Source organism: Oncorhynchus mykiss, chromosome 4, assembly GCF_013265735.2.
Source record: "Oncorhynchus mykiss isolate Arlee chromosome 4, USDA_OmykA_1.1, whole genome shotgun sequence".
NCBI classification, from domain to species: domain Eukaryota; kingdom Metazoa; phylum Chordata; class Actinopteri; order Salmoniformes; family Salmonidae; genus Oncorhynchus; species Oncorhynchus mykiss.
The window spans coordinates 14,201,463-14,227,689 of record NC_048568.1 but is presented as its reverse complement, the minus strand read 5'-3'; the positions used below and the strand labels follow the sequence as shown (position 1 = coordinate 14,227,689).

General features: G+C 43.9%; 2 protein-coding genes across 2 annotated transcripts; one reads left to right on the top strand and one right to left on the bottom strand.

Annotated features, from left to right (window-relative positions):
* Positions 1-1,139: 1,139 nt before the first annotated feature.
* LOC110522138 (myristoylated alanine-rich C-kinase substrate) lies at positions 1,140-4,682 on the top strand. Its single transcript, XM_021600271.2, has 2 exons — positions 1,140-1,617; positions 2,793-4,682. Exons 1-2 carry the CDS (start codon positions 1,522-1,524, stop codon positions 3,483-3,485), a joined length of 789 nt encoding a protein of 262 aa, XP_021455946.1. The 5' UTR covers positions 1,140-1,521; the 3' UTR covers positions 3,486-4,682.
* Positions 4,683-7,932: 3,250 nt separating this feature from the next.
* Positions 7,933-16,266, bottom strand: LOC110522137 (histone deacetylase 2). The gene is made up of 13 exons (XM_021600270.2): positions 16,088-16,266; positions 15,273-15,385; positions 15,051-15,168; positions 14,826-14,900; positions 12,270-12,408; positions 11,961-12,102; positions 11,547-11,639; positions 10,849-10,957; positions 10,466-10,606; positions 9,614-9,722; positions 9,217-9,347; positions 8,886-9,029; positions 7,933-8,714 (listed from the first exon to the last, which is right to left on the bottom strand). Exons 1-13 carry the CDS (start codon positions 16,140-16,142, stop codon positions 8,677-8,679), a joined length of 1,407 nt encoding a protein of 468 aa, XP_021455945.1. The 5' UTR covers positions 16,143-16,266; the 3' UTR covers positions 7,933-8,676.
* Between the last annotated feature and the right edge of the window lie 9,961 nt (positions 16,267-26,227).

Here is a 26,227-nt window from a genome sequence, read left to right as displayed (position 1 = left end):
TGCCAGATGGTGAAGCGTGATTCATCACTCCAGAGAATGCGTTTCCACTGCTCCAGAGTCCAATGCCAGCGAGCTTTACACCACTCCAGCCGACACTTGGCATTGCGCATGGTGACCTTAGGCTTGTGGGCAGCTGCTAGGCCATGGAAACCCATTTCATGAAGCTCCCTACGAACAGTTCTTGTGCTGATGTTGCATCCAGGCTGAAGCAGCCACATCCACTATTTTGAAGGTGTGTCCACAAACGTTTGTATACATACTGTATGTGGTGCTATTATATGTGACTGAGATTAATTTATTACAAGATGGCATGGGTGGCAGGGTAGCCTAGTGGTTAGAGTGTTGGACAAGCAACCGGAAGGTGGCAAGTTCAAATCCCTGAGCTGACAAGGTACAAATCTGTCGTTCTACCCCCTAAGCTGTCATTGAAAATAAGAATTTGTTCTTAACTGACTTGCCTTAAATAAAGGTAAAAATAAAATAGGGCTGAATGTTCCCCCTTTAAATGTATTTTATCAATACATGATTGTTTCACAAAAGCAGTATTTATTCAATATGAAAAATAGCCACCACTAAATAGACTACCTCCTAAATGTGCACTGTCTGTGTCAAGTGAATGTGGTCGTATTCAGAGCACGTTCTGAAAGTGGAGGCGGCTGGCGCTCAATGAGCCAAAAAACAATTTCTGCCTAAAGCAAATGCCGATTCCTCATGATCAAATTAGCGTACATAATTGAGATTAAATTGTTACAAACACCCTCAAACATCTATCATAATGAATCAATAATTAGGTATCACTTTGTTAGGAGTGATTAGAATGCCTTTCGAACCTCTGCGCACACCATCAATTCCAAAATTATTCTCTAGTCGAGTAATTTTTGTTTGGTAGTTTTGAAAGGAAAATTTGTCGCCACGACAATATATATGTTTTCAAATTTGTTACAATCTGCAAAAAAAAACATTGTTCACTCGTTTTTAAAGCCTTGCCCACTTTCTGTGTGAGGGCTCTGATTCGCTGGATCTGAGCGCGGATGCCGTCATCATTCGGGATGCCCATTCATCTGGGCCGCGTTCAGTAGAACGCAACGTTTTGGAACGTTCAGATAGAAATAGACAATATAGAACACACACATGCCTCTCCAACATGTAAAATGAGTAACCACCAGCTCTATTCATGGCATTTCTATCTGCAACGTTCGAGAACGTTTGGCAACTGAATGTGGCCCTGTGCACTTGGGCGTTGGACTCCGCATCTTATTAGCAACACGGGAAATTTCTCCATTTTCCACCCTGTCTACAGCGACATAGCCACAAATCTGGGATTTTTTATTACTTCTCTTCACTTGGCAGGTATTTTCTGCAATTTTCCAATTTTGTTCACTAAGACTGGACTTTGATTACTTGTCCAGTAAACGTTTCAAAGAGGAGCCTCCGCAAAGTGCTTGCATTTAAGAAAGAGTCTAGTAGTGGTCTTTGTTCATTTTTTTTGGATCGGTTGAGTTTCTTTGTTGGAGCGAAAGCATGGGAGCGCAATTCTCCAAGACAGCTGCAAAAGGCGAAACCACGGTTGAAAAGCCAGGAGAGGCTGCCGCTTCACCAACCAAGACCAATGGACAGGTAATTGATTTAAAAATATATATTTGTATCCGAGTTAAAGGAAATATAGATATACGGTTGGTTTGCGCAAAGGTTCTCTGCTTGCGTTATTGTGTTGTGGGCACTTATGGAGACGTTCGCCAGGCTGATGGAGAAAACAACCACGATTGGAATACATTGATTGTACACTATTTCAACAAACAGTTGATCACTGATTTGAAATACAATTTCTAAAATTGTACAATTTATTACAAAAACCCAAACTGATTTGGATAATTATTTGGTAACATATTCAGTCATTTTCATTGATTCATTTGATGTGTGGGGATTTCGGTTAAATGGGTGAATACTTTGTTTGAAATTTCGGATTGTGAGAAAGCGGAAATTGGTATCGAATTGTTGAACCTTATGTAGCCATGTGTAGTTATATGGATAAATAGTTTTTGAATCAAAAATCTTAACTGAAACTGAGCACAAATCTAATAACTTGAGGCAATTGGTGGGTGAATGGGAAGATGAACGACGCCAACAATGGCTTGCCACGGTCTAGCTAGCCAACACGCCTTTTGTTACAGATGCTCGAATAGAGAGCAGGGATGGTTACTACCACACGGGAGCAGGGGAACCACATTTGATAATGCGCCCCTTCTGTAGTTGGTATTATAAGTGTTGGAGTGGATGGTATTTATTAGTGATAAGGATGATGGTTTGAGGGTTCTGGTGCTGTTTAGTTTTGGGGGTATGCATCTGAAGGATGCTCTGCGTGATCTGGTGTATTAATGAGCATCTGCTGTTTAATGAGCAGATGCTTTGCTTTGGCGCTTCGGTGTTGGAGCGACTGGCAGACACGCATCGCCCCCTAGCGAACCATCCGAAACCGTGTCTCCCTTCTCTCATTGCCGGAGGTGGCTCATTCTCTCACGTGATTACGGGAAAATAGTTTCAATTCTGCATTCCTAAAACGAATTCTGTGTTGAATTTGTAACTCGCAAAGCAATTAGCCTGCCGACCCCCGTGCGTAAAGGCCCATTGATACTAAACGTGTTTTAAACAATTAGACAGAGGGCTGTATGCGTTTGTCCCGATTTATTTTTGTGGTGTCTACTGCCCCTTGTGTCACTGAGTGACAATAGTCCATATCACACGTAATATTCCACGCTTGCTTTTTATGTGATGTTAATGGCCTCTGTCTTTAGGAAAATGGCCATGTGAAAGTGAACGGGGATGCCTCTCCTGCGGCTGCAGAGGCAGGCAAAGACGAGGTGCATGCCAATGGTAGTGCCACGGCTGAGGAGGCTCCAAAAGCGGAGGCTGCAACTGCAGAGGCTGCACCCTCAGCAGCAGTAGAAGGGGAAAAGGCAGAGAATGCAGAGGCTGTGTCTCCAGCAGCTGAGGGTGAGGCAGCTAAACCGGAGGAGGGTGCCACGCCTTCAACCAGCAACGAGACCCCCAAAAAGAAGAAGAAGCGCTTCTCCTTCAAAAAGTCCTTCAAGCTTAGCGGTTTCTCCTTCAAAAAGACCAAAAAGGAGACAGGCGATGGGGCAGAGGGTGAGGAGGCCGCTGCGTCCACCGATGAGGCCAAGGATGAGGCAGCCGAGGCCCCAGAGGCCACTGCCGAAGGGGAAGCCAAGACTGCGGAGGGAGAGGCCAAGCCTGCCGGTGCTGGGGAGGAAGCTAAGGAAGCAGCAAGCCCCACAGAGGCCAAGCCTGAGGAAACAGCAGCAGCACCCGCTGAGGAGGCCAAGGCAGCTGCCGCAGAGGAGCCAAAAGCAGAGGAGAAGCCAGCGGAGCCTGCTGCGGAGGCACCCAAAACGGAGGAGGCTGTACCTGCAACAGAGGTCGCATCCAGTCCAGAGGCCCCCGCTGCCGCAGAGGCCAGTGCTGAGTAAAGCTGGAAACGCGAAGAGCAAAACGGAAGAAATAAAAAAAACAAAAAGCTGAAAAAAGATAATCAAAAAACATTTCCCTGTTTGTATGTTGGAGTGGTGCCAGTTCCTGGCTTTGGAGAACTTGTCTACAACCAGGGGTATTTTAAAGCTTTTCTTTTTTTGTTTTCCCTTCCCCCTCCACAAAACCCATCTTGGTCCATTGTTACTACCATTCCAACGGGCAGAGGTGGGTTGCTTAGAAACGTAATATTACAGGAAAAAAAATACATCCACACTCTGCCATATATTTTTTTTGCATCTGTATTACATGTTTTTTTGTTGTTGCATTTTTATACAAAATGTACCTTGTCAAAATGTATGGACATGCCCATGGTATGGAGGAGGTGGGGTATGTAAATGAAGGGGGTTTTGGGGTGGGCGGGGGGAGATTTGGAGGTGGCACCTTTGTGCCTGGGAATTGTGCCACAGACTATAATGTAAAGAGAGGTCTTAAAAACGAGAATGAAACAAACACCTATGTACCACAAGAGTACCATGCGGTTTATAACACTAAGTCATTTTTTACTATGAGACGACAAAAAAAAAACACAATTCCCAGAGCTAGGTTTAGGAAGTCATTAAAAAAAATTCATAGGAGCTTTTCACTAATCTCATTAGCTGTACCAGTCAGTGATTCAGTAGAAATACAAGTTGTATAGGCTTTATTGTTTATTGCTGGTTTTATGACCTTAATAAAGTGTAAGTATGTATAGGCGGGGTGTTTTTAACTATGATTATTGTACAAATGAAATCTTGATCTCAAGAAGCACATGAAGTTTGCAGCTCTTTCCACCCGCTCATTTTTGTAAGATAACAAAAACAAATTCATCCTGGATGACCTTTTCAGCAATTTTGAACTCAACCAAGCTGTGATAAGTGGAATGGTTACTGTTTATATACTGTGGTATGTTTTGATTACAGCAGACAATGCTTTTTTTTCCCAGTGGTCTTTGACAAATTAAGGAATCTATATCAGATGCGACGTTTGTGTAGCATCTAGTCTCTTTCTTTTCTTTTGTAAATACCGGAGAAGCTTTGACCAATTTGACTTAGAGATGGAATGTAACTTTGCTTAAAAAAATGCTATTAAACTCCTGCTTAGTGTTCTAATTTTCTGTGAGCACACTAAAAGCAAAAATAAATGTGAATAAAATTTGAGCAGCATCTGTCTTTTCATTTAACCAATTTCCATTCCTTTTAAGATGGACTCCGCAATAGGGGGAAACAGCGCCACTAGCCGCCCCACCGCCGTTGTTTTTGTTGCCAACCAGAGTGTTGCGCAGCATGGTCAAATAAATTGCCGTATATATTGTGCTATTCTATTGCATGTGCAAACAGTGTTTGTTGTAATGTCACAAACGGATGTGTTTTTTTCCCACTATGGAGTCCAGCTTTAACCGTTAAGATGGAGGTGGTAAGTGGGTCGTTGAGTGTTGTAATTGGTAAATTGATGAGTAATTTCAACATGTGTAAACCCCCACCCCCCCCCCCCCCACACACACGCACACTAATTGAGCTTTTGACCATTCACATCAGATCTTTTCACGTCGGTTCTTTTTCAGAGCTGATCAGATTGGTCAAAATAATTGGGCTGCCTGTTTTAAATGCAGCCATAGTGTGTTCAAACTAATTTAGTATTCAGACTAACTGCCGCCAACTTTTCTACATACTCAAACATTACAGTATCATTGTAGAAGCACCTTGCCGCAAAAACACCAAGAGGGTTTCACCTAGGATTTGAACTTGTGGCGTCACAGCTAGTGTCACTGGCCCTCAGTTATCTACAAAAGTCCAACATGGAATACTCAATGGTACGGAGAAATCTATGTCACCTTGCAAGTATTATACAACTAGGCCGAACTCATTCAAAACCTTTTTAAATGAATCATGGACCAGAATAGATTAATTTGTCACGGGGATCTGAGTTTGTTCATTGTACGTTCCATCGCTATTAGTTTAGTGCTATTCCCCGCCCCCAACATGACCGACCACATGCAGCCTACATCACTGAATTCTCACTGACGTTAAATACGTTGACATTTTGCGAATCATATTTTGAATGGTGTGCGATTGCAGCACAATAGTTACTCAGTAACTGGTACAATGCCAATGGAAAATGCCAATGGAAATGATAAAATGTCAGTGAAGACCTTTTGTGCAGCTCATTGTTGTAAAAAGAGACCCTCAAGGCACAGAGACTCAGTACTTTGCAATATTAGACCTCAAAAGGTCTTTCCATTGGCATTGTACCAGTTACTGAGTAACTATTGTGCTGCTATCCCATTCAAAATATATCAACGTAGCATGTTATGCATGCTACATTGTAATACACACAATGGCAACAAATAGAAAAAACATACTATAAATTGCAATTGTTCATCAGTAGACGAATAGGCCACAAAATAGGTGTATGCATGTTTCTCTGCTGACTGGGTTGCAGCTTCCTCGTGTTTTGAATTTCACACGTGCTATTTTCCCACTTGCAGGTGTGTCATAGCTACTAGTAGGCTAAGTTTCTGTAATGAAAATCTAGATATACTTCATCAGCAAGTCTATCTGCACAACTCGATTAAAGATCTTCTGGGTTGTATTAGCAATCACGGCGGTTGAAATTACTAGGCCAAAATGGTAGGCAAATAAGCTATAACAACCAGCGCTGTGTGGCCACGCACGTCTCCAACTCAATCATCAAAGTTTGCAACAGTGGTAGGCCTGATAAACGACAACGATGAGACAGCCAACCGTGCGGAACCCTGGGGAGTGGTGCCAGGAAAATAACCCGTCCCTTAACGTCACGATAACGAAGGGGCTGATCGTGGTCTACAGGAGACAGCAGAGAGAGCACGTCTCCATCCACATCGATGGGGCCGCAGTGGAGAGGGGAAGAAAACAATTCTAGTTCCTTGGCGTGCACATCACCGACAACCTGAAATGGTCCCTTTACACAGGCAGCGTGATGAAGGCGCAACTGAAATTCGTCTGGGCCCCTAAGATCCTCAAAAACTTCTACAGATCCACCATTGAGAGCATCCTGTCGGGCTGTCTTGCACCATGCGCAACCGCAGGGTTCTCCAGAGGGTGGTGCTACAGCCCAACGCATCACACTGCCCTCCAGGACATCTACAGCACCCGGTGTCATGGGAAGGCCAAGAAAATCATCAAGGACCCCCCAGCCACCCGACGAGGCACGGCCTGTTCACCCCGCTACCATCTAGAAGGCGGAGACAGAAAAGGTTCATCAAAGCAGGGAAAGAGAGACTGAGTAACAGCTTCTATCTCCAGGCCATCAGACTATTAAACAGTCACCACTAGCCGACCGCCGCCCAGTAACCTGGCCGGAACCTTCGTCACTGTTCTAGCCGGCTACCACCTGGTACGCTTCCCTCCAACTTAGAGGCTGCTGCCATATGTACAGTCATTGAACACTGGTAACTTTAATATTGTATGTATATGTACATACATACTGTATGTATATACTGTTTTCCACAGGAGGTTGGTGGCACCTTAATTGGGGAGGCCAGGCTCGTGGTAATGGCTGGAGCAGAATGAGTGAAATAGTATCAAATACATCAAACACGTTTTCCATGTGTTTTATGCCATTCCATTTACTCCGTTCCAGACAATATTATGAGCCATCCTCCCTCAGCAGCCTCCACTGCCGGTATTCTAGTCATGACTCATCCTATAGAACTTATTTTCCAGGCTTCTTTCATTGCTAGATATTACTATACTGTTGGAGCTAGCAACATGAGCATTTCGCTGCACCTGCAAATCTGTGTACACAACTAATACACTGATTCCTTGATGAAAATAACAGGCAGGGTTACATCGCCATCGTGTGGCTGCTATGCAATGTGCCACAAAAAAAATCCCCAGTGAAATTTGTATCGATTTGGTTTTGGATTTAGCAAGAACTGACATGATGCCAGTTTACAAAGAATGCAGTATATCATCTTTAGGTTCGGTTATGATAGGGCTACAGTTGAACTAAGCTTATGGCACTTGTCATGCAAGCTAACATGTGGATGACATCTCTGGAGAAGACCGGTCTACCAGGCAAGTCAAAGGCATGGGGAATACCAACAGAGGTTACATCCCAGACTCCCTCTGGCCACTGCTTGCATATGATGTACCTCTTTCAACAGTTTATAGTGTAGTCTGATGTTTATAGTAGAGTCTGTATCCTGGTGTTCATTATGTATGTACTGTATGTGTAAATATCAAATTCATTGTCCATCTGTATATTATTGTTTGTGGCAGAACCATTCCTGTACATGCAAACAAAGGTGATTGGGATTCTGCAATTAACCCCATCGTATTATAGATAATTTAAATGATCATGGTTGATTTAACATATTTAGCCCCAGCTAATCTCTAACTACTATAATACATACATTCACACCACATAGGATTTTTAAAAAAAGAAGCTTTTAATTGGCAAATGCAAAATATCTACAGGAACACCCACATACTCTGGTCTAAAAACACATACTTTAATTACAAGTAGACTTCTCATTCAGAAGATAATGCATGTTGAAATATAAAAGCATTCAAAAAGGTATCAAAGGAAAGTACAGCAAACCCAGGTTGGTCGCAAATCCTAGAAATCCACTGCTACAGTCCACAAAAGGAAACTAAGTCTTCACAACGAACGTACAGCTACAGATCAATGAGAAATATAACGCTTCTGGTATGCAGTCAGGCGCTAAGGTGTAGAATCAGCCACAGTTAGCTGTCCTGGCTGCCACAGTCGGGTCTGTCCATGGTGAGATCACAGCACCACCATGTGGCTGAGTCAGGCACTGCTAGTCTGCTCAGTCTTCACACTGGAAAGTGTGCCGGTTTCCCCACCCCAAAACATAACAGAAGTCAGTGTCTGAATACATTAGTGACTACTTCTAATTAAGCACAATTTCGTATACATCTCAAACTATAAGTAGCTGGTCGTGACAAGTAATTATGATGAAGTCTTTATTGTGATAAAGGGGAGGATGAGAGATTACAATGGTCTGTACTCCCCCCCCTGAGATTATCATAATTGTTTTGGATCTTGCAGCACTGCACAAATGAGGGCTGACAGGAATTCATGACCTCCTTTTAAAACTGTACAAACAGTGGCAGGGTGCCACAATTACGCTTAGCTGCCTTTATGTCAGTTCTCAGTGCTTGTTTCCTTCGATTTCTCCACCTCTGTACAGAAGACAGCACAAATTAACAAATTGTACAAGTTATCAATTCAACATTTCTAGGTTATTTTCTTCATCCAACTCAATCTAAAATGAAGGGAATTGCAAGTGTTCTTGAAAGTTCTTCACAAAAAAAAAGGTTTGTAGTCAGGGTAACCAAGTTCTGAATACTCACCAACTTTCTCTTTGTCTCCCTCCTCAACTCGAGTCCGTTTTGTTCCTTTCTTGTGATTGGCTTCGTTCCTCCTTCCTCCCTCTCCCTCGTCCTCAGAGTCAGAGAACTCCTCGTCGCAGGCTATCCTCTTGTCTGAAGCACGGACTTAAACGAGACAGGAAATCAACATTCAGATGCTTCTGGAAATAGGATCCATGCTGCTGGCAATAGGGCCCAAAATGGATTCCATAGTGGAAAATCCAGCCACTGATACATTGAGAATGGCATAACAGCAGTAGATAGACTGTACACAGCGAATGTCGTGTGATTTGTCAGATAAGGCGTGTCTTACTAGACATGCGTTTGTCGGGGTCCTCTGCATCCTCATCCACCGTATCGTCAGTGATGGCGTCTTCAGGGACCGTCTGCATCTGCACTCCCGGGGCGTGAGGTAGCATCCGCAAGTTCTCAAACAGACGCTGCCTATGGGTTAATACACACAAAAGGCAATTGCTTTAGAGCAGTAACCAACATCAGTGCAGAAGCACACGAGAAGGCTCCAAGAAATTTGGATAATCATACGCGCCAACGAGAACTCCCTACCACAATACCAATTTCTTAAAGTAATAATGCAGCTGCAACAACCTCCATGCACACACACACATCCGTAATGACATGCAACTCCTTAGGAGTAGCTGAATACATCTGACATGCTATATTTGATGGTCCATGACAGACTCAGTCCTTACTTGATCTTATCCATGTACTCCAACGTGTTCTGGTTGGTCATGTTGGATGGGCTGATGTGCAACTTAAAGTCAGGCCCAAAGTACTCAAAGTAATCGTTGTATGGCAGTTCTGGGGGGGGGAAAAAAAAAAAAAAAAAAGAAAACATAAGAGAAAGGGCCAGCACCAAGATGAACATGAAGGTTACGATGTACCTAAAATAAAGTTTCAGAAGGTCAACCCTTTCAGGTACATATTTTATACACCGATACAAGTCCCGCCACTTGAGAGCAGATATAATGGAAAGGGTAAGGGTTCTGTTAATGTCCCAGATTCCATGAAGAAAACAGCTGGCTCCTTTGACAGGCTGTGATAATGTCCGCTCACACACACACACACTTGGTGGCCCACTGACATTCTGCTTAGTCAGCTCCCTGTAGGCAGACAACTGTCAGGACCAGGACTATCCCTGGATGCGTCCCAAATGGCACCCCATTCCCTGTGTAACACACTACCTTTGACCAGATCCTTAACCCTACATAGTGCACTACTTTTGAACAGGGCCAAATTGGGCACTGGCTAAAAGTAGGTCACTATGTAGGGAATAGGGTGCAATTGGGGACAAAGCCCCCGTCTAGTGCTATAGCGTTTTCTCTAGAGACCCAGCCAATATGTCAACGGTGAAGAGAAGACATTGTATTAAGTAAACTACAAAAAGTAGACAAGCCTCAATGGCTTGATACTTTCACTACATTATACAGATCTAGGCAATCGACACTGAAATGAGGAAAGCATCCTAAAATGTAAAAAAATAATGACACGAAATTGTGGGAAATAGGGCATTTTGAATAAGGAAAAAAAATGAATCAACACACCGTCAGGGATCTCAGTATCCAGAGCCACGGCCGTCTCGTAGGTCCAGCAGCGGGCCACGTTGCGGATGGTGTAGCCTCCTCCACCCAGCATTAGTAGGGGAAGGTTGAACGACTTAATGTACTCAACACACTTAGCATGGCCTGACGGAAAAGCAGCACGAAGAGACAAAACACCACATAACTATAGGACCAACATGGAGGGCTTAGAACAGGCTAATACGCTTCTCTAAGAACAAAATTAGATCATCATTACTGTTTAATAAATGACAGACTAAAAACTATCTGTGCAACTCCCAATGCTGGCTCAATCATTACAGTTCAAATTAAGCTCTACAAGTTTCAAATGGACTCGCACATAAAAACATGTAAGACGATTAGCATACCGCGGATGGTAAGGTTGAAGCAGCCCAGTCGGTCTCCTGAGAGGGAGTCTGCTCCACATTGCAGAACCACTGCACTGGGCTGGTACATCTCCATCACCTTGGCCATCACCTGCCAAGACACAAAGCACTTTGTTTTCTTCCATTGTTTCCCGCTAATCAGGGAATAAATTTAGACCTGGGTCGCCAGGTGTGTAAAATGTATTATCAGGTAGAACAGAAAACCATCAGAATCCGGACCTCGTAGGGTAAAAGCCAATTTATGCTTGACCCCAAAAATGTGGTTGAAGGCTCCGTATGGAGGGTGTGACGCTTTTGCTGCGCCTCCAGAGGCTAAATTGAGCTCCATACCACATTGCAGTGTGCCTCCGATTTTGTAACAATGCGGAGGGCTCCGCATTGACATGATTGGTTGACGATAAGTGGGGGCGGGAGGCCCTGTATAAATACAAACTCACTTCCTTGACAATAGCTCTGCGAAACGCAAGTATGAATGCCCTGACTTCTGCAGAGGCCATTTCACTGTAAATGCTTAGACCAGAGTAATTAGTGCCTTGCTCAAGGACAGATTTCTCACCTGGTCAACTCTGGGATTCAAACCAGCGACCTTTCGGTTACTGGCCCAACACTCCTATCCACTAGGCTACCTGCAGCCCCGCTAGTGTCCAGCACTGAACACTGCAATACCTGTGCATACTTACAGGCTTGAAGATCAGCTCATACGACTCATCGTCAACGCCGTCCCTCAGGGGGAAGTTGACAGCGTAGTATTTGCCTTTTCCAGCACCAATATCCTACGAACAGAGTGGCAATTGAGGATTTTAAACACGTTTACACACTTGCTAATCCATAACTAAAATACTGCATCCATCATAAAGCACTCTTCCCAAGCAAAATACTACAAATAATGGAAGTGAGATTATTTAGTAACTATAACTGTGGAAAGAAAGTCTCTACCCAGCTATCAATGGGCCACTCTGTCACAGAGCACCAGGAAGTTCACATTGAAGTGTGACACATGGGGTTACGTCCCAAATGGCATCCTAATCTATACATACTGCACTACTTCTGCTGGTCAAAAGTAGTGCCATTTGGGACGTAAGCCAAGTACTCACCCTGAGGTCTCCAGTCCCGGGGAAGTACTCTCCGTATTTGTGGAAGGACACAGTCATGACCCTGTCTGTGGTGTAGAAGGCTTCCTCGACTCCATCCCCATGGTGGATGTCAATATCTACATACAGTACCCTCTGATGGTACCTGGGAACGAAGAGGTGTGAAGAATTAAACCTGAGGCATGCATAGTAGAACACACACTGATATATCAGGAGGTCTACAAAAAACAACAAGAAAGTCACCATCACTAATGCATTTCATTGTAGCAGTCATACGGTTTAGCCGGTTTCCATCTGGGAACACAAACTCACTTGAGGAGCTCTAGAATGGCCAACACAATGTCATTGACGTAACAAAAGCCAGAGGCCTCAGACTTCTTAGCGTGGTGGAGTCCCCCGGCCCAGTTCACCGCAATGTCCGTCTGCTGCCTGTTGAGTTTCACCGATCCCGCTGTGCCAAGGGAGGAAAAACATTTTTGTTTACACTATTTTCACAAGCATGTGTTGTGATTTCTGAACCAATATGGACTAGTTCTACTGTTTGCAGGTGAAAAACTGTAGAGAGAGAAGAAAAAGATTTGGGTCAGGGTTACCCTAACAGATACACTATACAGTACATCAACTCATTCCAGGGTTCTTTATTTTGACTATTTTCTACATTGTAGAATAATAGTGAAGACATCAAAACTATTAAATAACACATTCCAGCTCCAACCATATAGTAAACAAAAAGAGTGTTAAACAAATAAAAATATATGTTATATTTGAGATTCTTCAAAGTAGCCACCCTTTGACATGATGAAAGCTTTGCACACTCTTGGCATTCTCTCAACCAGCTTCATGAGGTCACCTGGAATACATTTCAATTAACAGGTGTGCCTTGTTAAAAGCTAATTTGTGGAATTTCTTTCCTTAATGTGTTTGAGCCAATCAGTTGTCTTGTGACAAAGTAGGGGCGGTATACAGAAGATAGCCCTATTTGGTAAAAGACCAAGTCCATATTTTGTCAAGAACAGCTCAAATAAGCAAAGAGAAATGACAGTTCATCATTACTCTAAGACATCAAGGTCAGTCAATCAGGAAAATTAAGAATTTTGAAAGTGCAGTCGCAAAAACCATCAAGCACAATGATGAAACTGGCTCTCATGAGGACCGCCACAGGAAAGGAAACCTCAGAGTTACCACTGCTGTAGTTTCCAGCTTTAGAAATAGCAGCCCAAATAAATGCTTCAGAGTTCAAGTAAACAGACATGTCAACATCAACTGTTCAGAGGAGACTGCTTGAAATCAGGCCTTCATGGTCAAATTGCTGCAAAGAAACCACTACTAAAAGACACAAATAAGGAGACACTTGCTTGTGCCAAGAAACACGAGCAATGGACATTAGACCGGTGGAAATCTGTCCTTTGGTCTGATGAGTCCAAATTGGAGATTTTTGGTTCCAACCACCATGTCTTTGAGATGCAGGGTAGGTGAATGGATGATCTCCGCATGTGTGGTTCCCACCGTGAAGCATGGAGATGGTGTGATGGTGCTTTGCTGGTGACACCAGCATGGCTACCACAGCATTCTGCAGCGAAATGCCATCCCATCTGGTTTGGACTATCATTTGTTTTTCAACAGGACAATGACCCAAAACACACCTCCAGGCTGTGCAACGGCTATTTGACCAAGACGGAGAGTGACGGAGTACTGCATCAGATGACCTGGCCTCCACAATCACCTGACCTCAACCCAATTGAAAAGGTTTGGGATGAGTTGGACCGCAGAGTGAAGGAAAAGCAGCCAACAAGTGCTCAGCATATGTGGGAACACCTTCAAGACTGTTGGAAAAGCAAACCAGGTGAATGCGCTTGAGAAAATGCCAAGAGTGTGCAAAGGCATCATCAAGGCAAAGGATGGCTACTTTGAAGAATCTAAAAAACATTTACATTAAACACTTTTTTTGGTTACTACATGTGTTATTTCATAGTTTGTCTTCACTATTATTCTACAATGTAGAAAATAGTCATAAAATAAAAAAAACCTTGAATGAGTAGGTGTCCAAACCTTTGACTGGTACTGTATTACACAAAAGTATGTGGACACCCCTTCAAATTAGTGGACTGCCATTTCAGCCACACCAGTTGCTGACAGGTGTATAAAATTGAGCACACAGCTATGCAATCGCCATAGACAAACAATTGCAGTAGAATGGCCTTAGCGAGTAAAAATAGTCTGTCCTCGGTTGCAACACTCACTCCCGAGTTCCAAACTGCCTCTGGAAGCACAAGAACTGTTCATCGGGAGCTACATGAAATGGGTTTCCACGGCCAAGCAGCCGAACACAAGCCTAAGATCACCATGCACAATGCCAAGTGTCGGCTGGAGTGGTGTAAAGCTCGCCACCGTTGGACTCTGGAAGTGCAAATGTGTTCTCTGGAGTGATGAATCACGCTTCACCATCAGGCAGTCCGACGGACGAATCTGGGTTTAGCGGATGCCAGGACAACACTACCTGCCCAAATGCATAGTGCCAACTGTAAAGTTTGGTGGATGAGGAATAATGGTCTGGGGCTGTTTTTCATGGTTGGAAGTATAGGCCCCTTAGTTCCAGTGAAGAAACACTGTATGCTGTAGCATTAAGATGACATTCTAGAAAATTATGTGCTTCAACTTTGTGGCAACAGTTTGGGGATGGCCCTTTCCTGTTTCAGCATGACAATGCCCCCATGCACAAAACTAGGTCCATACAGAAATTATTTGTCGAGATCGGTGTGGAAGAACTTGACTGGCCTGCAAAGAGCCCTGATCTCAACCCCATACAACACATGACCAAAAGTATGTATTCATGGGAATATATTTGTATGTATGTATGCATACACTTACCAGCAGAGCCACCGGTAGACAACTGGCAGAACTCAAACAACCCATCAAATACAGGACAATCCTCACCAACATTAACTATGATAAAAACAAAAAATAGTGATTCAAGCAATCCATCAAGAAATATACATATATTTGTTTTCCAATACTAGGTAAGTATGGGTAGTTTTTCCTGGTCCAGTCATAAGGTTAGTAACAACTCCTGGCCCTAGTTATGGCTCGACTTACACCGCTGCATTTGCTTGCTGTACTCTGACATGTTGTCTGGTCGTATGGATTGGAGGAACTGGATGTAATCGTCACTGTGGTATTTGGTAATTTCCTCTGCAGTGGCTTTGTGTGGTCTCTGCAACAAAGAATAACAATTGCCTACTTCATGGCGAAAGCGAGAAAAAGCCATACCTACATATTCAGAATCAACCTTTTGACGTAATCTTGTTATAAACGTACATATATCTCCATTTTTCTGTACAGTCCATAGTTCAACAGTAAGTTGTGGGTCATTCGAATTCGGTGTGGTTTCATGGGATGCCCTTGTCCATAATAGTAATTGCCAATGTCACCTGTTAAAAAGAAGGAACAAAAGACCATAACTAAAAACAGAGCCTATATTTGAGAAATGTTGATGTTTCACACAGCATTCCAGCACTAACCATAATGTACCTCTACTACCACATAATTCTATTTTGTTTTAAATAAACGTTACTACGACAATGCAGTCAGTTAGCTAGCAGTACTAGCGCATGAAGCAACGCTGATAATGCGCAATAGCCGCTAGTGTCGTCATCTTCATCAGTCGTCAACGTTATCGCTGGTCCCTTGTTGGCGGTAGTAAATCAATTTAACTTTCTGCTTATATTTAAAATGTCATAAAAACAAAATACCACAACAGCGTGTTTACTTGTTTAAAATAACATTAGTTGTAAAAGTAAACATTGCTGTGGCTGGCTAAACTCGCTAGCTACACACAATGTGCCCCGACAAGAGTGAAGCCGGCTAAACTAGCACAAGCTACAGTAGCTGGTTAACGTTCACTAGCTTACCGACATATCTAGATTCTAGAACACCGTCTCGTAACTTATTTCATGATCATAACAGGGACATAAAACAAATCATGTCAGGATCGCTAGCCAATAGTACCTAGCTATTCAGAGAATGAATGGATATTACATTGCACTGGCTGTCATCACGCACCCTAGCTAAACGCGCTAGTTTGGCCTTGGAAACTTATTCTGAAAACTCTAAATGAACATGCATTTCTTTACCGTCATAGTAGTAGCAGACTTTCTTCTTGGTTCCACCTGCAACGGTGTAAGCCATGTTGAGTCGGATATCTGTTTGAGATGCTTGCCGAAACTTAAGTAGTATTTATGAACCTGGTGGCGGATAGAGACATAATAGAGGCGTTTGCGGTTTGCTTTCAAAATAAAAGTTATTCATTGAAAGTGATGCAAATGGGTACAAATAAAGGAATTATGCCATTTGGACTAGATAATGCTAAACAAAGTTGGAATGTTGTTATTTAAATTGAAGAAAATACAATAATTAGAAGAAAACAAAAATCAGTTGACATTGCACTGTGTATGTATTAGACCTCAGAATTGTATTGAAACCACCGTAAAATGAGCCATATTAAGTTCACCAGTAAATTCACTATGTGAATTGTGCACTCATATTACACTGTACAGCCTTACCTATGGATTGTGGATCAATAAAATTGGGGTATCAGTATGCTCAGTGACACACACAGAACTCAACTGTGAAGAGTTTTCACATTAATTAGTGTCGTAGCTTTTATTGCGGTACTTTGAAACCACTGTGACATGAGCCACATAAAGCTTACCAGTCAACCATGTTGGACATTCATATTGCACTGTACAACCTTTCCTATGGATTGTGGATCCATAAAATGGGGTATCAGTCTACACAACTTTGAAGAGTTCACACAAATATTAGCGTCATATCAGCCTTATTGCGGGACTTTGACTGTGGGAAATCACCTCCCCAGTCAGCCTATTGTGTATATTGACATTCATATTGCACTGTACAGGAACTCTAAAATCACTGACCCATTGGGCAAATTAAAATAGGGGATTCAGAACATATGTTTTTGCTTCTCCACTTCTTTTTACCAGCAAATTATCATAATCCAAGTTTCAGTATTGTTTTAGCTAGTCTGTATAAAAAAGAGATATGATAATTTTATGGGCTAAATTGTAAAATTGCGTGTGATATGATTGCATTTTGGTACCCCGCTCCGAGTTAAGTCCTTTTTGGGGGTATCTGTACTTTACTTTATCATTTATATTTTTTACAACTTTTACTTCATTACATTCCTAAAGAAAATAATGTAGTTTTTACTCCAAATATTTTTCTTGACACCCGTATGTACTCGTTACATTTCTAAGGGGGGTGGGGGGTCGAGGTGAGGAGGAAGGAGGCTTATTTAAGATACTGTTTGAAGAGGTAGGGTTTTAGATGCTTTCGCAAGATGGACAGGGACTCCATTGGGGTGCCAGGACAGAGAAGAGCTTGGACTGGGCTGAGGGCCAAGAGGGGCCATGAGACCAGGAGGGCCAAGAGACCAGAGGTGGCAGAACAGAGTGCTCATGTTTATTTATTTATTTATTTAATCTTTATTTAACTAGGAAAGTCAGTTAAGAACAAATTCTTATTTGCAATGACGGCCTACCCCGGCCAAACCCGAACCCGGAAGACACTAGGCCAATTATACGCTGCCCTATGGGACTCCCAATCCCAGCCGGTTGTGATACAGCCTGAAATCTAACCAGGGTCTGTAGTAACACCTCTATCACTGAGATGCAGTGCCTTAGACCGCTGCGCCACTTGGGAGCCCATGGTTGCAGTGTAGGGTTTGAACATAGCCTGAAGGTAGGAAGGGGCAGTTCCTCTTGCTGTTCCATAGGTAAGCACCATGGTCTTGTGGTGGATGCAAGCTTTTACTGGAAGCCAGTGGAGTGTGCTGTGGAGCTGGGTGACGGTTGAAAACCAGGTGGGCTGCAGCGTTCTGGATAAGTTGCAGGTGTTTGATGGTATAAGCGTGGAGCCCAGCCAACAGCCAGTTGCAGTAGTCCAGACCGAAGAGGACAAGTGCCTAGATCAGGACCTGTGCCACTTCCTGTGTGAGGTATGGATGTTGTAGAGCATGAACCTGCAGGAGCGAGCCATTGCTTCGATATTTGCAGAATACGAAATGGTGTTGTCCAGGGTCACGCCAAGGTTCTTTGCACTCTTGTAGGGCGACACTGTGGAGTTGTCAACTGTGATGGAGAGGTCTTTTAGTAGGCAGGCCTTTTCTGGGAGGAAGAGCAGCTCTGTCTTGTCGAGGTTGAGCATGAGGTGGTGGAGTGACATCCAAGTTGAGACATCTGCTAGGGAACGTTCACGTAGGCTGATCTCCAACTGTTGTCTGTATTGTGGTGCTGCGGTGCATTACTAGGCCACCTGCCCAGTAAAGAGACCTGACTCATTTTTACCACCGCTTCATCTGGGGCTACAGCACCCTGGAGGCTCCCCTCGCTAAACTCACTTCTCCCAAGGTACTGTTCACAGCTGTTGACAGGGCTTCTGTGGACCGTCCGTCAGTTTGTGGTTGAGGTCAATGCTTCTGATGTTTGAGTGGGGGGCCATCCTGTCCCAGCGATCTACCCAGGACCAAAAGCTCCATCCCTGTGCCTTCCTGTCCCATCGTCTCAACTCCGCTGAGAGAAACTACGACATAGGTGACAGGGAAGTTCTGGAAGTCAAGATGGCGCTGGAGGAGTGGAGGCACTGGCTGTAAGGAACGGAACATACATTTTTGGTTTGGACTGACCATAAGAATTTGGAATTTCTCCGCACATCCAAGCGCCTTAACTCTAGGCAGGCCTGTTGGGCTCTGTTATTCACCAGGTTCAACTTCACCATCTCCTACCGCCCAGGGTCTAAGAATGTGAAGCCAGACGCTCTCTCTCGCATATACACTTCCGCTGCCACACCTTCTGACTCTGAGACCATCCTGCTCCCGTCGAACCCTGGCCTTCCTCCGACAACGCTTCTGGTGGTCAACTATGGTTCCTGACGTCTCTGCCTTCGTCAACGCATGCACAGTATGTGCACAGAATAAGACTCTGTGGCAAGCTCCGTCGAGCCTCCTTCAGCCACTGCACCTGGGCCCATATTTCCCTGGATTGCAAACTTTCCCCTGCGTTTCATTGGTTCCTTCCCCATCACTACAGTCCTTAGTCCCACTGCTGTTCATCTTCTGTTACCCCATGCCCTCGTATACGCCCTACTTTTCACGTGTCCAGGGGGCAGGGGTTTCCAGTACCTGGTTGATTGGGAGGGTTGTGGCCCGGAGGAGAGGTGCTCCGTCCCTGCTAAGGACATCCTGGTCCTGGCTCTCATTGCTGACTTTCACCGTCGGCACCCTGGTCAACCGGGGGGGGGCGGGGGGGGGGGGGGGGGTGATCTGTTTCACCTGTCCTTGTGATTGTCTCCACCCCCTCCAGATGTCACCCATCTTCCCTATTACCCTCAGTGTATTTATACCTGTGTTGACTGTTGCCTGTTCGTCTTGTCTTGCCAAGTCAACCAGCGTTTTTTCCAAGCGCCTGTTTATTCTAGTTCTGCCTTTTTGCCTGCTCCTGACCTCGAGCCTGCCTGCCGCCCTGTACTATTTGGACTCTGACCTGGTTATGAACTCTTGCCTGTTCTTGACCTGCCTCTTGCCTGCCCCTCGTTGTTCAACAAATATCAGACTCAAACCATCTGCCTCCTGTGTCTGCATCTGGGTCTCGCCTTGTGTCGTTATATCCAGGTCATTTGGTTGTGCTATTATATCAAGCACAGTGATAACACATTCACTTGTTGTATAAATAAACAAAATATCTGACATTGTATTCACATTTGAAGTTTGGTGGGCTTTTAAATGGTTGAAAGGGCAGTGATAACACAATTAGTTGACAACTAAACCAAAAATCAGACATTGTTTTTTCATTGGAATTTGGTTGTGCTATAATAACATGTTTGAAAGCATAGTGATAACACATTGGGAATTCAACATACTTCTTGCAGTCTTTTTGAGTGGGTGAAAATAGGTTGGACTATCATTGATCAACATCAAAACCAAATATTACCCAATTCTCCATGTTGAAATAACGTGGTGTGCCCAATGGGCTTCTACAAATTCTCATCTAACCAATCATGAATAGATTATACAAGTTTCCATGTGGCCTTTGTACAATGTACAACAAACCAGCACATGCAGCCTGAATTCTCTCTCACCATAATAATAGAATGTTCAGACAACCAGTTTGCAGGTGCACGTCCTAAGAAATAAGTGCAGAGCACGATTTATTCTAAATGTTTCCTAACGCTTGTGCAATTTGGAATTTACATAGTGGACTCTTACATGCCATCTTACATTGCGTTACACCGTGGATTAAAATTTGTGCCACTTGCATGGGCAGGAACGTGCAACGACATTTAATTAAAACAACTCACTCTATTTCTGTGTGTGTGTTGCCTCAGGCTCACATCGATGGGGAAGTGCGGGGGTCTACAGTCACCCAGCTGCTAGAGGACCCAAATGGAGAGCCTGCCTGCAGTTCCCCTGTCTCCAACCCTGCTGGCACTACTGCTACTAACCCCGGAGTCTGTCAGTCACAACACTGGCCGGCAGGTTCGTCTGTAGTCTCCATTCTTTGTCCCTTCTCTCTGTCTCTGTGTCTGTCCATCCTTCTGTCTGTTTTGAACTGGAACTATGTCCTTTTTTTCATGTTGTCTGTGTTGATGTTTTCCTGTCAATATCTTTCCCAAATGGCACCGGACACTGCCCTCCATTTTACAGGTAGGCCTACACATGACGGAATCATTTTAAGAATGATTATAATTACAAACATGTATGCATTGTCCATTGGCAATAGTATCAATCCTTACAATACACAGAGTATGCAATTTGCCCTTCAGATGCCACAAAATGTATTGGAGAAGATCTGTCTGGACATCATCCTCTCAGACAGGGATGTTGCCTACCTGACCCTATCCTTGACATGCCAGGGATTAAGCGATGTTGTGAGCAGTGGGGAATTCCCGAAAGCAGGCCCACTTTGCCTGGATGGACAGTAAGTAGACAATGCAATTAGTCTGAAATGTCATTTGATATAGATATCAATCCAAACATATCTTGCTTTAATTTTAAATAAGTATTGTTCAATGTTTTACACAAATTCTGAACAGAAACGTCTGTTTTTTATTAATTCAAAATATAGTTCAAACCCCTCCTGTATTCTCTGTATACCCACGACTGCGTGGCCTCACTCCATCATCAAGTTTGCTGACAACACGACAGCAGTAGGCAACAACGACGAGACAGCTTACAGGGAGGAGGTAGGCACTCCATCTGTGAAATCTGGATTTCTGCCAGGTAAACAACATCTCCCTCAATGTTAGCAAAACAAAGGAGCTGATTGTGGACTTCAGGAGGAACCAGGCTGGACACACCCCCATCCTCATCAACGCGGCCTCCATGGAGACCCTCGGCGTACACACAATTCCTCGGCGTACACATCTCAGCAAGGCTGAAATAGTCTAACCACACGGAAACCGTAGTGAAGAAGGCACAACAGCGACTCCTTAACCTCGGGACGCTGAAGAAACTCAGCCTGTCCGAGAGGGCCCTCAGTATTTTACCAGAGCACCATCCAGAGCATACTATTAGACTGCTTCACAGTCTGGTACCTGGTACGGCAACTCCACCACCGGTTCTTCAGAGGGTGATACTTGCAGCCGAACGCACCATTGGGTGCACACTGCCTGACCCACAGGACACCTACAACACCAGGTGTCGTAGAAAGGATTAGGATAATGAAGATGGCGCCGGAGGGTATGGCTGCCGTCTTATAAACACTATGGTGTTGAACGCTGAGTTGTAGTCAATGAATAGCATTCTCACATAAGTGTTACTTTTGTCCAAGTGGGAAAGGGCAGTGTGGAGTGCAATAGAGATTTCACCATCTGTGGATCTGTTGGGGCGGTATGCAAATTGGAGTGGGATTAAGGTTTCTGGGATAATGGTGTTGTGAGCCATGACCAGCCTTTCAATGCACTTCATGGCTACAGACGGGAGAGCTTCAGGTCGGTAGTCATTTAGGCAGGTTACCTTAGTGTTCTTGGGCACAGAGACTATGGTGGTCTGCTTGAAACATGTTGGTATTACAGATTCAGACAGGGAGAGGTTGAAAATGTCAGTGAAGACACTTGCCAGTTGGTCAGCACATGCTCGCAGTACATGTCCTGGTAATCCGTCTGGCCCTGCGGCCTTGTAAATGATGACCTATTTAAAGATCTTACTCAGATCAGCTGCGGAGAGCGTGTGTCACATTCTGACCTTAGTTCTGTTATTTTGTCTTTGGTTTAGTATGATCAGGGCATGAGTTGGGTGGGCAGTCTATGTTTTTCTATGTTGGTTTTTGAGTTCGGCCTAGTATGGTTCTCAATCAGAGGCAGCTGTCAGTTGTTGTCCCTGATTGAGAATCATACTTAGGTAGCCTGGATTTCACTGTTGGGTTGTGGGTGTTTGTTTCCGTGTTTGTGTTCGTACCACACGGGACTGTTTCGTTTTGTTCACATCGTTTATTGTTTTTTTCCAGTGTTCAGTTTGTTTATTAAAAAGACATGAACAGTTACCACGCTGCACCTTGGTCCTCCTCTCTATCTCCAGACGACATCCGTTACAGCGTGATAACATGGTCTTCCGGAACATCTGGTGCTCTCATGCATGTTTCAGTGTTATTTGCCTCAAAGTGAGCATAGAAGTTGTTTAGCTCATCTGGTAGGCTCGTGTCACTGGGCAGCTCTCGGCTGTGCTTCCCTTTGTAGTCTGTAATGGTTTGCAAGCCCTGCCACATCCGACGAGCGTCAAAGCCGGTGTAGCATGATTAGATCTTAGTCCTGTATTGATGCTTTGCCTGTTTGATGGTTTGTCGGAGGGCATAGTGGGAGTTCTTATAAGCTTCTGGGTTAGAGTCCCGCTCCCGCTCCATGCATGCAGCGCTACTCCTTACCTTATTTTTCTTTATCTCCAGTATTTTCCACAACTAGTCAATTTTTTTCCACACATCTGACTTCCCCTTTCACCAGTAAACATTCCCCAATTTCGAATTTATTTGTCATGTCTTCAGCATCCATTTAGCTGTTATTGTGTTCAGAGTTTGTTAAAACCAATTTATTGTTGTGATTATGATATGCTCTAGGGCAGGCCCTATTGGTCACATGCATGCGATGCATAGACGTGTCAAGTACAGAGCAAGGGTTGAGGGAATATGGAATGTTTTTCCTAAACAAATGAGGGATTTCGGTAACAGAACTTTTCAGTCAGAAATGGCAGTAATTATGTTGCAGCCAGCAACACGGACAGCACGATAAACACTTTGATGTTTTGTGGTGGTCGTTGCAAATGGGATGAGAGAGAGACAACTGGTGCTAGTCACACAGTCACTTGCTGTCTTTTTTTAAAACACAGAGCAGCAAGTCTGAGCCCGGCCTGGCACAATCAAATCAATTGCTGGTCGGACTCACTCTAATCATTTGTGTGTCTTAATTATTTAAATAAACAGTGTGCTTAAATCATCAGACAAGCTCAGTGAATATAGTTGTTTTGATTTAAAACACATAGGATGTGTCTATATATATGGAAAAATACACATTTTAAAATTATGACCAATCCACTGGTCGAAAGAACAGACTCTTTGTCGACCAATATTTTTTTTTGTCGGGGACAGCTCTTATCTTCCTCTTTAGTCCTGGGTAACATTGCATTGTGCCATTTTGCAAGAGATATTATAGAAAGGAGATAGGAATAGAATGAATGAAGGAACGTATAACAGCACACTGTCAACCAATCCCGTTCACGTTGTCATGCTGCGTCACACAGTTGCAAAGCTAATCGTCACGCAATCCCTTCTCGAAGTCTGTGCATATCAAATAACGTTAAATTGTATTGGTCACATATCCATATTTAGCAGAGGTATTGCATGTGTAGTGAAATGCTTGTGATCCTAGCGCCAACAGTGCAGTAATATCTGACAATCACACATCTAAAAGTAAAATAATGGAATTAAGAAATATATAAATATTCGGATGATCAATGTCGGAGTGGCATTGACTAAAATACAGTAGAATACAGTATGTAAACATTATTAAAGTGACTAGTGTTCCATTATCAAAGTGACCAGTGAATCCATGTCTGTGTATATAGGGCAGCAGCCTCTAAGTTGCAGAATTGAGTATCCAGGTGGTAGCCGGCTAGTTATGGCTATACTGTCTGATGGCCTTGAGATAGAAGCTGTTTTTCAGTCTCTTTGTCCCAGCTTTGAGGCACCTGTACTGACCTCGCCTTCTGGATTATAGCGGGGGGAACAGGCCGTAGCTCGGGTGATTGATGTCCTTGATGATCTTTTTGGCCTTCCTGTGACATCGGGTGCTGTTAGTGTCCTGGAGGGCAGGCAGTGTGCCCCGGGTGATGCATTGGGCAGACCGCACCACCCTCTGGAGAGCCCTGCGGTTGCGGGCGGTGCAGTTCCCATACCACGCGGTGATACGGCCCGACAGGATGCTCTCAATTGTGCATCTGTAAAAGTTTGTGAGGGTCTTAGGGGCCAAGCCAAATTTCTTCAGCCTCTTCAGCTTTTTCCTGAAGTCAACGATCAACTCCTCTGTTTTGTTGACGTTGAGGGAGAGGTTATTTTCCTGGCACCACTCCACTAGGGCCCACACCTCCTCCCTGTAGACTGTCTCGTCATTGTTGGTAATCAGGCCTACTATGGTTGTGTCGTCTGAAAACTTGATGATTGAGTTGGGGGCATGTGTGGCCACGCAGTCATGGGTGAACAGGGAGTACAGGAAGGGGCTGAGTACACACCCTTGTGGGACCCCTGTGTTGAGGATCAGTGTGAAGATGGAGATGTACATGTTGAGAAACATGCCTATTTTCCTCAATTATGAATTGTCACAATTCTAAAGCTTTACGATACTACAGACATTAAGTTAATTATCTCACATCTCGAAAAAAGATTTGTAATGTTGTACTTCTTGTTGACGAAATTTGTGCTAATGTTGGGTTTTTGAGCTAGCGCCCAATAGAATTCCATTCACTCTTTGAAGGAGAGCCCTCCTTTTCCCAGAATCGCCCAGAATGCAACTCACACCCCATTGAAGTAGCATGGGCAATTTTTCCCATCTCCTCAAAAGTATATCTGCTGTTGCGAATGTTAAGACTCCACTCTTGTATGTTCTTCTCGAAGAAGAAAGTTGCTGATAATATACAGTTGTTACTGTATGGACAGCCGATGGGGACTGTCTCTAAGTACAAATATTTGGGTCTATGGTTCAATGAGCGATATAGATGGAAAGATCATGTCGTAAATGTTGAAACAAAGTGTAAGAAGGTGCTGAATCTTATGCGCTCGATCTCTGGTTATGAATGGGATGCTGACAGACAATCGATTGATGCATATTTATAGAGCTCTGATCAGGAGTACAATTGATTACGTGTGTATAGTTTATGGAACAGCGGCAAAGGCTTCAGATGCTGGAAAGTAACCAGTGTATAGCTTTAAGGATATGTATTGGTGCATTTAAATCAACATCTGTATGTGCCTTACTAGCGGAGGCAGGTGAGATGCCTTTGGATATGCGGTGTAAAAAATAATTCATTAGCTTATTGGGTTAGATTGAAAGGCTGTGAGGTTGAGCGTCCCACTGCTACTGTTCTAGATGACTGTTGGGAATATGCGCGTAGACAAGGCAGTGGTTTTGGTTGGAGAGTTGGAAAGCTTGCTGATGAGAGTAAGGTTTGAGGGAGTTGGAGGTTGGCCTTTCTGTGGTGATAGGGAATGTTCCTCCATGGTTACTGCCAGACTCTGTTGTTGATCCCACCTCGGTAGAGAAAAGGAAGGATTGATCAGAAGTCAGTGATATAGGGAAACTGGTTGACAATTACATTGGTAAAAGTTGTTATTATTTTTTACCGCTTTTCACAGATGGATCCAAGGACCCAGACAGTGGACGCACAGGAGCAGGTGTTTACGTTCCTGAATGTGATGTGCAGATATGTAGAAGACTATCAGATGAACTGTCAGTATACTCAGTTGAAATGTTGGTGATAGTACTGGCCCTCCAGTGGGTGAAGGATTTACAACCTGTTATAATTATAGTCTGCTCAGATTCTCTGTCTGGGAATTGTTTATCATCTGGTAAATCTAATAGGAGTGACCTACTTTTGGAGGCATTCATCTTATCATGGAGATTACGTGTGTCAGATGAGATGGGATTCTGAGCATAAGGGGCGGCATTTATGTGCCCTCCAAAGAAAGATAGTGGACAAAGATGTGTATGGTCGATGA

What these genes read in the sequence shown, in the direction of transcription:
- LOC110522137 (XM_021600270.2), bottom strand. Translation starts at nt 16,142, where the DNA reads ATGGCTTACACCGTTGCAGGTGGAACCAAGAAGAAAGTCTGCTACTAC. An exon ending in GAGTACATGGATAAGATCAA is followed by an intron (nt 9,348 to 9,613) that starts GTAAGGACTGAG and finishes ATTAACCCATAG; the next exon opens with GCAGCGTCTGTTTGAGAACT. An exon ending in GGGAGACAAAGAGAAAGTTG is followed by an intron (nt 8,715 to 8,885) that starts GTGAGTATTCAG and finishes TCTTCTGTACAG; the next exon opens with AGGTGGAGAAATCGAAGGAA.
- LOC110522138 (XM_021600271.2), top strand. Translation starts at nt 1,522, where the DNA reads ATGGGAGCGCAATTCTCCAAGACAGCTGCAAAAGGCGAAACCACGGTT. An exon ending in CAACCAAGACCAATGGACAG is followed by an intron (nt 1,618 to 2,792) that starts GTAATTGATTTA and finishes CTCTGTCTTTAG; the next exon opens with GAAAATGGCCATGTGAAAGT.